The sequence below is a fragment of the Lutjanus erythropterus genome, chromosome 2, assembly GCF_056507025.1.
Source record: "Lutjanus erythropterus isolate fLutEry1 chromosome 2, fLutEry1.hap2, whole genome shotgun sequence".
In the NCBI taxonomy this organism is placed as follows: Eukaryota; Metazoa; Chordata; class Actinopteri; order Lutjaniformes; family Lutjanidae; genus Lutjanus; species Lutjanus erythropterus.
In genome coordinates, this window is record NC_139318.1 from 15848341 (window position 1) to 15863294 (window position 14954).

At 38.7% G+C, this 14954-nt stretch overlaps 1 protein-coding gene across 2 annotated transcripts in view; it reads right to left on the reverse strand.

Moving 5' to 3' along the window:
- slc2a9l2 (solute carrier family 2 member 9, like 2) overlaps positions 1-14954 on the reverse strand; it is a 145607-nt gene that overhangs the window by 111008 nt on the left and 19645 nt on the right. For both annotated transcript variants that reach the window (XM_084729580.1, XM_084729572.1), the window contains exons 4-5: positions 8539-8699; positions 832-956 (exon numbers count right to left, since the gene is read on the reverse strand). In XM_084729580.1, coding sequence (XP_084585706.1) covers positions 832-956; positions 8539-8699 — 286 coding nt within the window. The remainder of the gene's footprint in view (positions 1-831; positions 957-8538; positions 8700-14954) is intronic.

Consider the following 14954-nt stretch of genomic DNA (forward strand, 5'->3'; position numbering starts at 1 on the left):
CAATCCTAGATATTTGTTGATTCCCATGGATTTTTCTTTTTCCTTGGAGTGCGGTTACAACCCTCCATTAATCTTTAGGATTTGCACCTTTATCATTTCTTTTCATGTAGAAAATAAATATAGTTTTAAATCTCATTTGAAGCTGCAGATGAAAACTTTTTTTTTTTTTGAGGCTCCTAGATCTGTTTAGCTGCAATCTAGAATCTAGATCTAAATATTAAAAATGTATAAATACATAAGAGGCATATTATTTTTTTTTCTTCCTGTTCATCAACGTCACTCATGCAGTTGAAACGGACGTACAGAAATGTTGGCTCACATTCATCTACATGACCCTCACAACAGAACTAAAATCATTTCGCAAAGATATTTATTGTATTAATAAGTTTTAACTCAGACTGTTTACGGAAAGGGAATTAAGGAGAGTCAAACTGAATGAAAAAAAAAGATGTCAATTTTTTGCAAAGGTGTGCTCATTAAAATAAGCTACTTCTAATCCAGGATGAATACAGTGCATTGTTGTTTTTTTGCTGTGCTTTAGTACATAATGTTTCTTTTCCCATTGAAAAAATTGAAAGAGGAGAAACTAAAATGGAGAAAATAAAATAAAAAGGATTGCAATGCAGGATGCATCGTTTTACTTATTTAAATTCATACATTTACAGGTCAGACCAAGGAAATGTAAACGTCTGTCCCATCGGGACATTTATCAAATTTGTCCCTTCTAAAGAAGGAACTGATGGTTAACCAGCTGCATTTTTTATTGTGTAACTTAATCAAGTTCAATATGCTGTCAAGGTCTGTACTTCTCTAGGAAATGTAAACACTTACCAGAGTCAACCCCAATTATGAACCGGCCAATCATGAGCATCTCAAAAGATTTTGCCTTCTCACCAAGGGACAGCAGCAGAGCAGCTACTACAGCGAAGCCGTTATTCAGCAGCAAGGTTCCCTTTCTAAAGAAGAGAAACAAAGAAAAAACAAGGAACATCAACAAGGTTAAAACAAGACCTGCAAGCAGGTTTTAATGGGGTCCAGGCAGGATGCGAAAAACACATTTTTAGATCAGAAGACCAGATGCTGATGATTTCACAGATTCAAATTCGGAAAGATTCTGGCTCTTTGCCATTTTTGAGATAACCGCTAAAACTTAATTTTACAACATTAATTTTCTGGTCAATGAGTGTCATTACACATGCCTGAGTAGTGGAGGAATTCACAATCCAACTGCTACCATCACATCACTGACTGACCCTCTCTGACCCCGCCCACTGGCTGCTGAGCCAGAACTTTAAAAATTCACAGGAAAAAAAAGTCACACAGGAACCGTCTTTTCTTGAGTGTACTGTCAAATATATATGTTGAAAAATTAAATGAAATAAAAAAATGTTGTGCAGACATTACAAAGTACAGCAAGATATTAAATATCACTGCAGTCTCACCGTTTCACTGATCTGAACACAATTTGAAACCCTGATATCTACCATCTAGGGAACACCTGTGTCCACTTTGGTAAAAGTTAAAAGAGAACTAAGATACAGACTTTAATTGATTTTACATATTTTGGAAAATATAGAGGGATGGACTTTTGAATGGACCACAGGTCAGTAAACTGATTTTTGTACAAATTCATGCAGCCAATTAGGAGATATGAACTTTTCAGATTTCTGCCTCCCCTCAGGTGAAATTCAATGCACTTTAATGTGTTAGCTAAGCAAACAGTCCTGATTTCATGTTGATATCTCATTGCGTTCATGAGTCATTACAGATTTTTGAATATTAGCTATTTTGGTAAAAATTGATTGGCTCATAAAATCCAAACAGAGCAAAACAACAAAATAGCAAAGTCTGTAGATGATGCTGACTCATTTTCAGGCTGACTTCCCCAATGGTTTAAGATGAGTACGCAAAGTTTTTAAAGCAGAAGACTAGCTGAGAAAAAATGCAAAAGGTGAATTTTTCCTCTACACCAAGCCGTTTACAAGAAAATTGCAAAATAATTGCAAAACATACTCTTGTTTGTTATAGCACTTGTACAAAGGTTACTTATTCACTTTCAGTCTCCAACATTCAAATAGCAAAAACAATCACAGTGAGCTAAATAAACTCCTGAAAAATTTCTTGTGTTTTGGAGCAAAGGCTGACATAGATGAGAATGTTCTAAGGAGGCTTTAGAAAAAGGATAATTACGAGTGGCATTCATGGCTTCAAGAGGATAAAGAGTGGATGTCTACTATTCTACAGAGCCAGCAAGAAGAAAAATCCATACAAGTCCTTCAAATGAGGCTGCTCCAGCGCGGTCAAGCATTATGTGTTTTTATGTCTGAGGAAAACTGATCAAGGTAAGATCAATTCAAAGTTATCTTTATATATTTAGAAAGACTGAAAGGTGCTTTATTTCTAAAAACCATTGAGAGAATAATGACAAACATCTATGCATAGAAATATGACCATTACCCTCAGCTCAGCAGTATTATACCAAATTAATCATGATGTGCGAGCAATGTCACCCTCAGTACATTTTTCATGTGTTAACAAGTCTTTCAGAGGACCTGAAAGCCAGACTGAATCTCTAATGATAACTAATGGAGTGTTTGTGGGCTGTTATTACATTGGTGGCCGCATCAAACATTTCCACATTGAAAACTGGAACGATTTACATGATAACAAGATCTAAAATGACATTTGAAATCTCTCAAAGGTATGACAGCCATCTCGTTTGCTCAAATAATTTCAAAAATATCACAAAGTATAGTTAAAATGAACTGTGCGAGCTGCAGAGACTGCAGATTAACCATATATTCAATTCGTTCATGTCTGTGAGGTGAGTCACCGGAGTAAAGGAGAGCTGTATTGCAGTAAAAGTTAGAAACTGTTGTGAATTTTATAGAGCTGGTAAGAATCACTCATTAATCTTCACTCTGCCTGCTGGCAGTCTAAAACTTTTTGTGAGATCACACGTCAATGAATGATGAAACTGAAAAATATGAACAAAATGCAAATAAAGGGGTCTGTGTGATTTTAAAAAAGTTAAATAAATAAAGTGACCAAAATATTGTAAACACGAGTGTGCTGAACTGCCAACACTATTATTATTATTTTTTAATTTAAAGAAAAAAGCACAAGAACAATTTGTGAAAATGCTACCAATGAATTTAATAAAATGAAATTCAATACTATTCTCCATCATGGTTTGCAGTGTCTTCATTATTGTGAAAACAAGCAACAATGACTCATCTTAAAGTGTACTAGAGATACAGGGGAACTTTACATCATGTGTTTAGCTCAAACTATAAAAAGAAGTTTGTCAGAAGAGTTTTAACTCACAATATACATACTGGGAAGTCTGCTAATCCTGTTTCTTCAGAAACTTAATTTAATGAGTTGGCTGAACTCTGTACACCTTTGTACTTGATTGACTGCACAGGATATCCACAATAAAAAATAATAATAAATAAATAATTAAAAAAATCCAATGCATCTTATACACTCTATGCACACTGCCACTGGCACTGCCTGTAGGCAACTGTGTCCTGTCAGGCTTGAACTTTGCTCCAAGGCACACACTTGTGTTGTTCTCTCCTGACTAGATGCTTGCTTGTGTTGTATCAGCTCTCAGATACACATCACTTTAGATAAAGTAAAATCTGCTAAATGAAATTGTAAATTGTACATACATTCAACTCCTCAATTCAAGTTAAGACTTGAAAGACTCGTGTTTATAAGTTCTGAAGTGCTCGGAAAATAAATACTAGAAATTTCAAATTTAATAAACCCACATAAAGGGAACACCAGGTCTCTGGGGTATCTCGTTAAGTTGTTATTAAAGGAACCCTGGGATGTGTTGCAGGATTCCGGCGTAGGGAACAGAGGAGGTTTATTGTCCAGAGGTCAGAGGTTGACAGAAAATGTGCTCTTCTTTTGATTTTGGCTACCACTGGAGTGAGGCAGTGGGCAGCACTCTGATATGTGATCAGTCTTCTCTTCTCACTCTCAGGTTCTTCTCCTACACACTTTAGACCGTCTCAGGAGCAGTGTGTCACATTCATCATACTAATCACCATTCTTTGCTTTGTTGGATAGATGAACATTTTTTCTCTGTATTGTGTATGAATGTAACAAAACTCTACTTTATCGGGGGAAAAATTATGGTCAAACAAGCAAGCAGGAAAATAAGTCAGTTTTTAAACTGACTTATTTTCAGAAAACATATTTGTGTAGCAAAAATGTTGGTGTTGAAATATTTAGACATCATGTTTTTAAAAGAAAAAAACATTTCCCCTAACTACAGTGACAAACTTTTAATGAGCCAGTTGGTCACTCTTTGAGATACTTTTCTTGCTCCATGTGTCTTCATCTGCTAATATATATTCAACTCTTCTCCTTGACATCTGAATTTCAATCTTTCCGAGGCAAAACTGCCAGCTGGCTCGCCGATGTCTGGCAGAGAATATGGGGGGAGAATGAATAATACGTTTTCGGCCTAATCAACACAGTCAGGATCGTCACCTGAGAAATCCAAGGTGAATCTTAAGGGCATCTTCGTTTCCTCAAACGACTCTGAATAAAAGCTTCATAAGTCTTTCCCTGCTCCGACGGTGACATCCTCATCATTAGTGGATAATAGATTCTTTTGAACGTATATTATTTCAGAGCACTGAGGTGATTTTGTCAGCGTGTGCCTGGAGGTATGAGGACGGACAGCTCGGCCGAAACCTGAGAAACTCATCACTCTGGCAGCGAGATTTGATCTCACAGTGGAAAATAAGTTGTCAAACTATTGCTGCTCAGTCTGAAGCAAATTATTATAATTTATTATATTTATGTCAATGGGAACTAGGTATTATCACCATGTAATTTTGTCTAGCAAAAATATAAAAATCCTCAATCTTTTCCATTAAAAAACATAAAGGCACTATAATTCAAAAAGTGGCAAATAACATCTTTCATTACTGCTGGTACTTCTATTCCAATCTCCCTACAGAGCCACAGATTTCTGCCACTTAAAGGGAAGTTTTTGCTGAATAATAAGTAATATTGTTAAGTGTATAGTTTAGCCCTGTTCTATATAATAAGTTCCCTGACATAACTTCTGTTAGGCTTTGGTGTAATAAAAATCAAATCTACTTGACTTATTCACAGAGTACTACAGGGTAAATATCAATACAGAAAATGGGAGGCAAATTCAAGCGCTACCTGAATTTTCCTTTTTTGTGGATTTGTGTAGTTGTGATTCACCACATATGCAAGTGCTTCATTGCCAAAAATAATTAGCACATGCAATAAATACACTCATAATACTTGAGTTATTTAAACACACTTCAAGAAGTGTTTAACTGGTTATGTAAAAGTCTCAAATTAAAACTCATATCTCTACATGACCTACATAAGCAAACCAGGACATCCGTGATAAGACTGGCTGTTTCTATATAGTTATTCTTGATGTCTGCCTGATCCTCCGTGGAATCAAATGACATAAGCTTCCGTTTACACTTTCACACGTAAAGTTACAGTGAGTAATAAAAGGAAGAAGGAGGAGATTTTTATTTGGATTATTTTATTTTTGACTTTATATTTTGTGGTCATGACAGAGGAATCACTATCGCTTTTGTCTAAGGGGACCTCCAAAATCAAGTCCATCGTGGCTTTAAGTTAAACTTATTTTGTCATAAAAGAAAAATATTTATACATTACACATAAATTAATAAAACGAAAACTTGGTTTTAAAAATGTATTTCTCTGTAACATTAAGTTTCCCTGGCCAAATAATGCCTGGCTCACATTATACAACTTTCAAACTCGTCACATCGCTGTGCCGTTCACACTATGCAACTTTCCACCTTGTAATCAGGAGTAGCTGTTGTGGTTTTCGCGCACAACCTGACTAATCAGCAACAAGGGGTTGCATATTACAAGATCTTTCACCTGATAAATCTCAACAAATCCATCTGCTCTCCATACTGCATTTTGTCATGAAAACACACCAGAAGTGACATTAGATTAGTCAGTGTGCACCATGTTTCTGTTGATTTCTTGCATAGCCAGACCTGAAGTGGAGCTAGTTTGATCTAGCCCTCTTAATAACTACTACTACTACTTTATAATAACTTTTTGCTATTCGATTTTTTCCTTTTCTGTCTGCTGCTCCGGTATCTCCCTCTCCGTCTCTCCCTCTTGACTCTTCTTCTCTCAAGTCTGTGTCTGCTCTCATTAACTGCAGATCGTTGCATGGCTCCTCAAACTGTCCCTGACATGACTAGATATTAAAACTGCCTGATGTCTTTTTGGGGGTCAGCAAGGCATCAGCTCTCACCAGAGCTCTCATCGAGTCCTGGATAGCATTTTTTTAACAGTTCACACATCGCTTCACACAACGATCGCTGCTCACGGCAGCGTGTGTGGTTCGCTTCTTATCTGGGGGCTTTTGTTGGTAATCTCCAATACCTGTCTGTGAGCAGACAATAAGGGCTAAAATCCTACAGCATGAACTAAGAATCAATCTAACTCAAAGTTTAGGGAGAAAAAACATCCTCAGCCTCATTAGGACTGTGTTGTGCCGTAACGTCTGCCTCATTCTTCCACTCTGCCCCTCCCTTCAGTCACCTCTCTCTTCCCTTGTTCGTGTGCATTTCCATGCCATCATTGCCATTCTCTGTCCATCTACTAGGTGCTATCAGACTTCTCCACCTGCCCCACTTACCTGACCCACATATCCAGCCTCTCCCTGCTACTCGACAGTTACCTGGTCTTCCCCACTTCTCACCTGCCTCTGCTTTCTTTTATCTGCCTTGCAATACCCATACCAGCCCCTTTTCCCCAGTCAGAGTCCAGATCATCAAAGTTGTCATGTGCTTTGTACTGCTGTGTTCAAGCCACAGGAGCCTGAACCTTACCCTGACTCCGACTATGTACCTCAACCCTCCTGTAAGCCTATACTGTATACACCTTCACTGTGGCAATAAATCATTCAATGGTACCAGTCGGTCTGCATCTGGGTCCTGTCCCTGTAGCTTTACACTCATCCATCATGACAGGATAGGTCTGGTTTTATCACATGTGATTGACAATGCCAGCAACATAAATCCTCACAACCATCATCAGATTTTGATTCAAATGTTGCTAAAACATTTCTTATGTAAAATAATCAAAACAAGTGTATTCACGTGGGATCCAATTGCTCACAGTAAAGAGCAGATTGATTGAGTCATTGATAGATATCAGAGGTAAACTGCACATTTAACAGTATCCTGTCTATAATCCTAATTACTTACACATCCATGCCTCAAATAAAGATCTACAATCAGTTAATTGGATCAGTATATTGTTGACAATCTCAACTAATACTAAACATGCTCAGATTCAAAACATTTTTGCAGAGCTATTGTATTGATTTAGGGGGTTTCTTTTAACACGTATCTCCTCCTGCAGCTCAGAGGGCAATGAGCTACTGTGGTAGAAGTCCATGGCAAATCCATAAAAGTAAATCTACACAACCAAACCCCAATGGGAATACCTCGAGAAAAGTCACTATGTGGCTCTGTCTGTGCTTTATAATGGTAAGTGCTTATGTACATTGTGAACATCGTGAAGGTGTATAGAGTGTGGAGGATAACAGAAGAAAGCAAGAGCCTGACAAAGAAAACATAGAGCACACGACAGCATTGTCTCCTAAGCTCGTTGAGAGGGAGCATTGTAGTTTCAGCCAGGCAGTGAAAAATGTATGTGTAGTATGTCAGATACTGGGATGAAGGTAAATCTTGCCACGTGTTTACACCAAGCAAGGAAGAGAAGTTAAACCATGCAGTGCTTCTCCTGGAAGATTTCTTTCATGGCTTGTAGTAACACACATCCCATTTTATGCAAGTCTAGTTTAGACATGAGGGCCAACTTGGCCCCTGAAGCCCTATTTGCAGCCTGTGAGCAACTACAATCCCAACTCCAAAAATGATTGCAGATCCTTTTCAACCGATATTTAATTGCATACAGTACAAAGACAGATATTTAAGATATTGTATAAAATATTTAATTTTCAAACTGATTTACTTTGTTTTTTAAATATGCACTCATTCTAAATTTGATGGCTGCCACAGGTTCCAGGAGCTTGTTTACCACTGTGATACATCATCCTTTCACCTTAAGTGATTGGGAACTGAGGACACTAACTGTTAAAAGTTTTGAAAGTGAAATTCTTTGTGATATACGACTTCAGTGATGTGACAGTTGGCCACGCCACTGGCACTAAGACACCCCTCTACCATCACAGACGCTGGCTTTTGAACTTTGCACTGGTAACTGGTAATCTGTCTTGTGTAAGTGCGGTACTTTTGTCTATGTCAGGATATGTATGATTCTGATTAGCCAGCTAAAAGTGAGTGAGCTTCATGGTATCAGAAGACTCAGGTTGAACTCAAAAGTTTGCTAGCTAATCCACTAATGTCATTGTGTGAGTCAGGTGTCATTACTGACACAACTGTAGAAGAAACATTTCTATGTAACATGAATAAGACCTGATTATAAACACCAAGGGAGTCAACTCACCTTCCTAGTACTCTGAGAATTAAAGAGACGGACCACGCTCCAAAAAGGCCTCCAATAGCGAATATGGACACTGTGATGGACCAGAGGAGGGTGGCTGTCTCTGCTGCGACGGGCTCCCCATATCTCTCCATCCATGTTTTATTGTAGAAAGCTTTAATATACTGAAAAACAAGACAGAAATAAGGGAAAGACACCTTTAAAATCCATTATTTGAAAGGAAAAGGATTACAGTTCCCATTTCATGAAACATTAAAGGCCCACATGTTTATATCAGCATATATATCAACTGTGTGTGAGCGTGAGGCAAATGTACTAATCTAAATTATTTGCCTGGTTAAGAATCTGTCAAGAAAGCACTCACACGTTGACTTAAGTGTCCTTATCACGGATGAATGTGTCAACACAAAAATCTGCAAAACTAAATGGCCTTGAGCATTTGTTTTTTACATTTTAACATTTTTTTGTCTGTGCACTTCAATGTCTGCTCTGGCTCAACAGTGTAGAGGCTGTCCTTGCAAGCTTCAGGCTGAACAAGTGCCTGATTTGTTTAGCATTTGACTGAAATTACATTTGACGCAAGTTCTGAGAACACCATCATCTTTTGTTTTATAGAGATAAAAAGAAGTGGGGTCAGAAGCCACGTTGGTTCTTCTTCTAACTTCTGTTAGAACTTCTGATGCTAAGCTGCGGTACGTCCTCAGTGATGTAACCTGGGGTCCTTGGGTGTTTCAGGTGTTTTTCAGACACTCTCACCCAGGAGACCCAGCTGATGTTGATCAGGCATCAGCTTGTGCCCCAGCAGCAGTCTCCCAATGATCCACTCTCTTTAATGAGAGCCATCTGGAGGCTTTTCTGCTGCTTCTATGCTCTTATTGACGGCTCTCTTCCTCCTCTTGCCTGTGATGCTGAGTGCAGTGTAGGCCCTATACACGGACTGTCCCGCACAGCCGCTGCACCCCATGTCCACAGGTAAGCACCTTGCCTTTCAGCCTTGTCTGTGTCCTCATATTCGTCCCTGTTACACTCAAAGGCTTCCTCCATCCTGTCATGGCACGGTGAGCTCCAGCATGACAATGTTCTTAGTTGCGTCTGACACCAGGAACTCATAGAGGAGCAGTGGCCACAGGATCCTGCACTGGTGCCACACCTTGAATTTCCCAGAAAGGCCTGTCCTGTCGACATCTTTCAGCCACCCCTCCAGCTCCTCGCAGGTGCTCTTGATGGATGCTGTATCCCTGAGGCTCCTGTCAAAGATCTTCCCCTGGCTTTTCACAGGCTTCTCAGAGATGGTAGGGATTTGTGTTCCCGAGATAGAGAAACTGGAACTTGTCCACTACTCTGCCTTTCATAAACACCAAGGACCTTGATTTCGCTTGCTTGACTGACGTCCTAGCCCATCCCATCAGCCTGTCCAGCCCTGTCAGGACAGATGCTTTATTCTAATTCCAATTTTATGGAACCTTTCATGTTTGCCATTGGCTCTAATTTATAGTATCACAGTATGAAGGGGGCTAGGGGCATTTTGAAGGAAACAGACACAAATGCAGTAGACTGATTTTCTTAAGTGCTCTGTCAATAACACTACATGATGCTCTTTGTAAGGTAATATGGAGTTCAAAGTCAGAAATACAATACATCATTTCATAACAACATGTTTAAGGACAATCAGTGTTAATAAATATTTATGTGTCATGCCTTTGATCGACTGCATGTCGGTGCTTCAAGATCCGTTTCACTGTAATAAATAGAATATATTTCTAATATAGTTTAGGATGACATATGTTTTACTATTTAGTAAAACTATTTTACTATATGTTTTACTATATTTTAGAAGCCACATTAAAATCAAAATCACTACAAAGAAAACAAAGGGGGGGGGGGGGGGGGTTGGTTCAAAGAAAATGTACAATGTACAATATATATATGTATACGACCACATTTGTATGATTTGTTGTTTAACGTAAGTCCAAGACCAACAGCTCAAAGAGAAATTTATCTTAATGCAGATGTTCTGGAGTTTGAGAGAATTATTTAGGCTTCCACATGTTAATTACAGTGTCAGATTTTTACTTTAGATTATTTTGAATATGACAATGAATCACTATTCCATTCTTTGATCCTTCTCCACTGCTGCCAAAACACTTTCCCTGTGTGGTGTCTTAGTCAGGTATATGTGAAAAAGCTAATTAGAAACCCAGTTAAGGCACAGAGGTCTATCTGGCTGTGTAAATCCTGCTTCTCTAATCCCCTATCCTGACTATGGAAACCGAAACTACTGACAGCGGACTGTCTGTGAACAGCATGATGTTACACTCTGCAGTGTTTCCCGCGTAGAGACTTTACTTGTGCAGACGCCCAGGTATAGTTTGACCAATTTTGGCATTTTCATGGAGGAGAGGCGCTGCAGCTGCAGTTTATCAATACTCTGGTCTTTAATATCTCAGCCGTTTAGTACCGAATTTCAGTACCCACCCATACGTGCGAAACCCCAAGGTTTCTCACATACATGACGTTTAAAAACAGCAGTAATGACAGTATCCCAGTTCAGGGCTTAAAAACTTGGTGGCTAGATTCCCATCACTTTCCCACTGAGGGGAGTGGAGTTTCAAATGATGAGTATGTGAATAGCAAGGGATGTTTTTGACTGTGGGAGGCCAGAAATCATGTTTCTACTCTAAACTGGGTTTAGGTTTGCTGAGTGATCTTCTATTTCATGTCTGAAATCTTAAGAACTACAAGTTTATTAGAATTTAATGGCCATGCATTTTTAACACTCCTTTTAATATTCATTTGCCCATTGCAGCTACTTACATGTTAAGACTGGCTCACTGTCAAAGGCTGACCTGCTGTGCATGGGGTTTTTTCACAAATGGAGCGTAGACATTTTCTGTTCTGTTCATCCATGTTGTGTTATTTTCACTGTAATAAAAGTTAATACTTATTTAACCTGTAATTTTCTAATATTCATCTAGGGTTGCAAATGGCTTGAGAGCACAGAGTGGGTTCTTTAATGATCTTTACATTCTTAGTAGTTGGGATCAAACACAGAGTAAAAGAGGGACAATGGTTCATTCATTTTGTATGAATTTTGTAAAGATGGAAGCAGCAGCAGTGGTGGACCCCTGCTGTGATGGAGCGAAGCCAGCGCTGGCTTAATGACCAGCTTGTCTTCTTGATGAGCATAAGATATGAAGGAGATTAAATAACAAGCAACTGTTCAAAATTCACATAAATAGCATTAGCTGCAGAAGCACAGTAGCTGGGGCCTTTAAAGGAGCGATTGAATTAATGAGAAATTACTTGGCTATAGATTAGGAAGTTGTGTAGATAAGAGTTTTGTGCAAACAAGAATTAAACGAGAAAAATCTTGCTCAAATTGTCTCTGATCATTTAAAGGTTGCAGTGTATAATGAGCATTTTACCAACTGATCTGAAAGGGCATGTTGATAGAAAATTTGAGCTTCTAAAAGTTTTATAGCTGGCACACTTTAATGTCAACTTCTCAGTCTGACACAACTTAATCTTGATCTTGATCAGATTTGTGATTCATTAACAATTAATATTTGGTTTTAGGAGTACACTGAAGGGTGTTTTCAGAAACTACTGTAATTTCTACATGTTTCCAAAAGTAGCTCTAGATGAATGTGTGCACATGCCATTAAGAGCTTATAAAGTCTGCTGTCCGTAGGTCTGAAGATGATGAATAAACTTGTAGTATCTTTGCTCATTTAACTGGAGTTCATGGTGGCCTGGTAGCTGAGTTGATAAAGTGTTCACCCCATGTACTGAGGCTGTGAGTCCTCTGCAGTGGCCGTGGGTTTGACTCCTGCCTGCAGCACTTTGCTGCATGCATCACCACTCTAAAGGCACTTTAAAGGCATTAAAGCATGCCCCCTTTATTTTATTTATTTTTTATTTTTTTTAAAAAAAGAAGGATCACTGTAGTCCATGCTATATTTTTACAATACATACATCACAACATAAGATTTTAAATAACACAAAAAGGTTCTATACTTGGAATATTTCAGTATGAAAACAAAGCTTCATGTCCAATAAACTGCCTTTTATAATTCAATTTTTGCAAACTTAGATGATTAACCTACTGTTTGAAGCAGACATTTACACATACATCAGATCCTAAAAGAAAGATTCAGGAATAAGCATGACATCAATTGTGAAAGTCATTCTGCCATCATTTCTGACAGTTGATGGTACAGTGTGAGCAGTACTTATACATGCAGGTGCATCACATGCTGTGCATGGGGCACCAAGTGGCAACAAAACAGCCACTCACAGCTCTACTTACTGCATTAATAAACTCCACTGGGATGCCCTCGTCCTCGGCTGACATTAAGATCTCTAAAGGCTGTAGCAGGATCAGCTAAAAGTAAGACGCTGATGTCATATGTAAGTTGAAATAATGCTTGAAAGTCCACCGATATTTTGGCATGCAAAAAATTAGCATGGCAATTTTCAAAGGAGTCCATCAACGTCTCACCACGAAATATCTAAGTTAAAATGGGTACTATGGATACCCAAGAGCACCCCCAACCCCCCCGGGAATGCCCACTTCTCTCTCCCAGTCAGCACTGATGAAGTAGCTCTCATTTGTGAGAACTGTCCAGACTTTTAGCACAGCCTTCTTCTCCTCAAAGTGGTTTTCGATGCATTTAGTCATAGTAGCTCTCAACAGCATAACATACTCAGGCTCAAGGTACCAAACTAGCTCTTTGAGTGCCTTGCCCTCTACCAAACTGTTACAGCATAGAGCTAGAACTTCTATTAAACTGAAGAGTAGCATCACACAATTTACATTTTAAGCCAAATTCAAATATTTTATTTGTATGGCCCAGTATCACAAATCACAATTGCCTCAATTGCTTTGCATTCTGTACAGTGTGTAACCCCCCATCCTGTAGACCCTCGAAAGAGTGACGAAAAAAAACAAAAAACAACTGACTTTGTTGCCTTTCTGGAGAAAATGTTCCCTAACCTCACATTATGTTTTACCTCAGACTGTTAGCTAGTAAAGCTGCTAGCAGAGTGTGTTGGGAAATGTTACTTAACCCTTAAACTTACATGTGTAAACTGTCAAGAATACGCTTGGTGGTTAACCAGTTAACAGTTAACCGTTCACATCCCAGCTTCATCCTTACTCATTTACCTGCCTGTAGTCCATGCTATAGTTTTAAAATTACATAGATCAAAAAGCAAAAGTATTTTGAAAGATGCAAAAGGTTTATGCTTGGAATAGGTTAACAGTAAACCTGCATGCTGCTTGAGGCAGATGTTTAAACACATAAACTACACCTAAAGAAAGTCTCAGGAATATGCACAACATCTACAGTGAATTTCACTCTGTTATTTCTGGTGACTGGTGGATTAATTATTAAATCAATTTGTATGTGTCTGTTCTTATTTTCCAATTATCAATGCACAGTAAAATGTTCGCACATTATCTGTGAATTTATAATTGGAAAAATCATGAGTGGGTAGGAAGCACGCATTAATATATGATCACTTCTGAATGTCCTCTTCAGTTATGATGCTTTTGAGAAAAGCCTCTTAAGCTAAAGAAGATTCATAAAATGGATTTCGCGATCATCTTAGCCTTAAGATGCTTTGGGGGAAACTAGGCCCAGGTTTTGAGGGATTGTTAGGCTAAGAAAGACTGGACTGATGTTAGAGGTGAGGAGCCTGATGGTGCAGTGTTAGTCAGCCCTTTAGGAAAAGATACAACCAGCATGCTTTAGTGTCTAATGAAGCCCACGCCTCCTGTGAAAAGTTAAGACTCACCATCAACAGAAAACGCAGAGCTAAAATCTTCACGTATTAAGGCATTAATAACCAACCAGTTTGCAAATTTACAGCCTGATTGAGCTTTAACTGCCCATAAGGGGGCTGTCACTCAGATATTTAGGGGGTATCTAGGAGATAGTTCATGCACTGTTTATACAATATAATCCTCTAAAACACTTGGGCACTGCTACACCAGGCTCTACAGAGTAGGAACAGGTGTATTTTGCAGAAATGAGAGCACATTGTTTCAGAAATAATAAAATGCCAGAAAGACAGGGCCAAAGGAAAAGGGTCACTTGTCCCTAGGGACTTGGTTTGACAGCAGGGGCACATTAAATTGGGAATCTGACCAGGGGCAGAATTTTAATAGTGAACTTCTATTTGTCTGTCATTCACCTACAGCTGGGGATGGGTCAAGGGAAAATGGTAGATAATGGAAATTAGTATGATAAAATATATAGTTCCCTACTGTTCTGCATAGTAAATAATACATATATCATAGCATTACAGCTATACAACTGATTCCAGAGAGCACACAATCATCAATTAGAGACAGGTCAAAGCTCCCAGGGTTCCCCTCTGTCCCTTTCATCCTCCCACTGCTCACTCACAGTTCA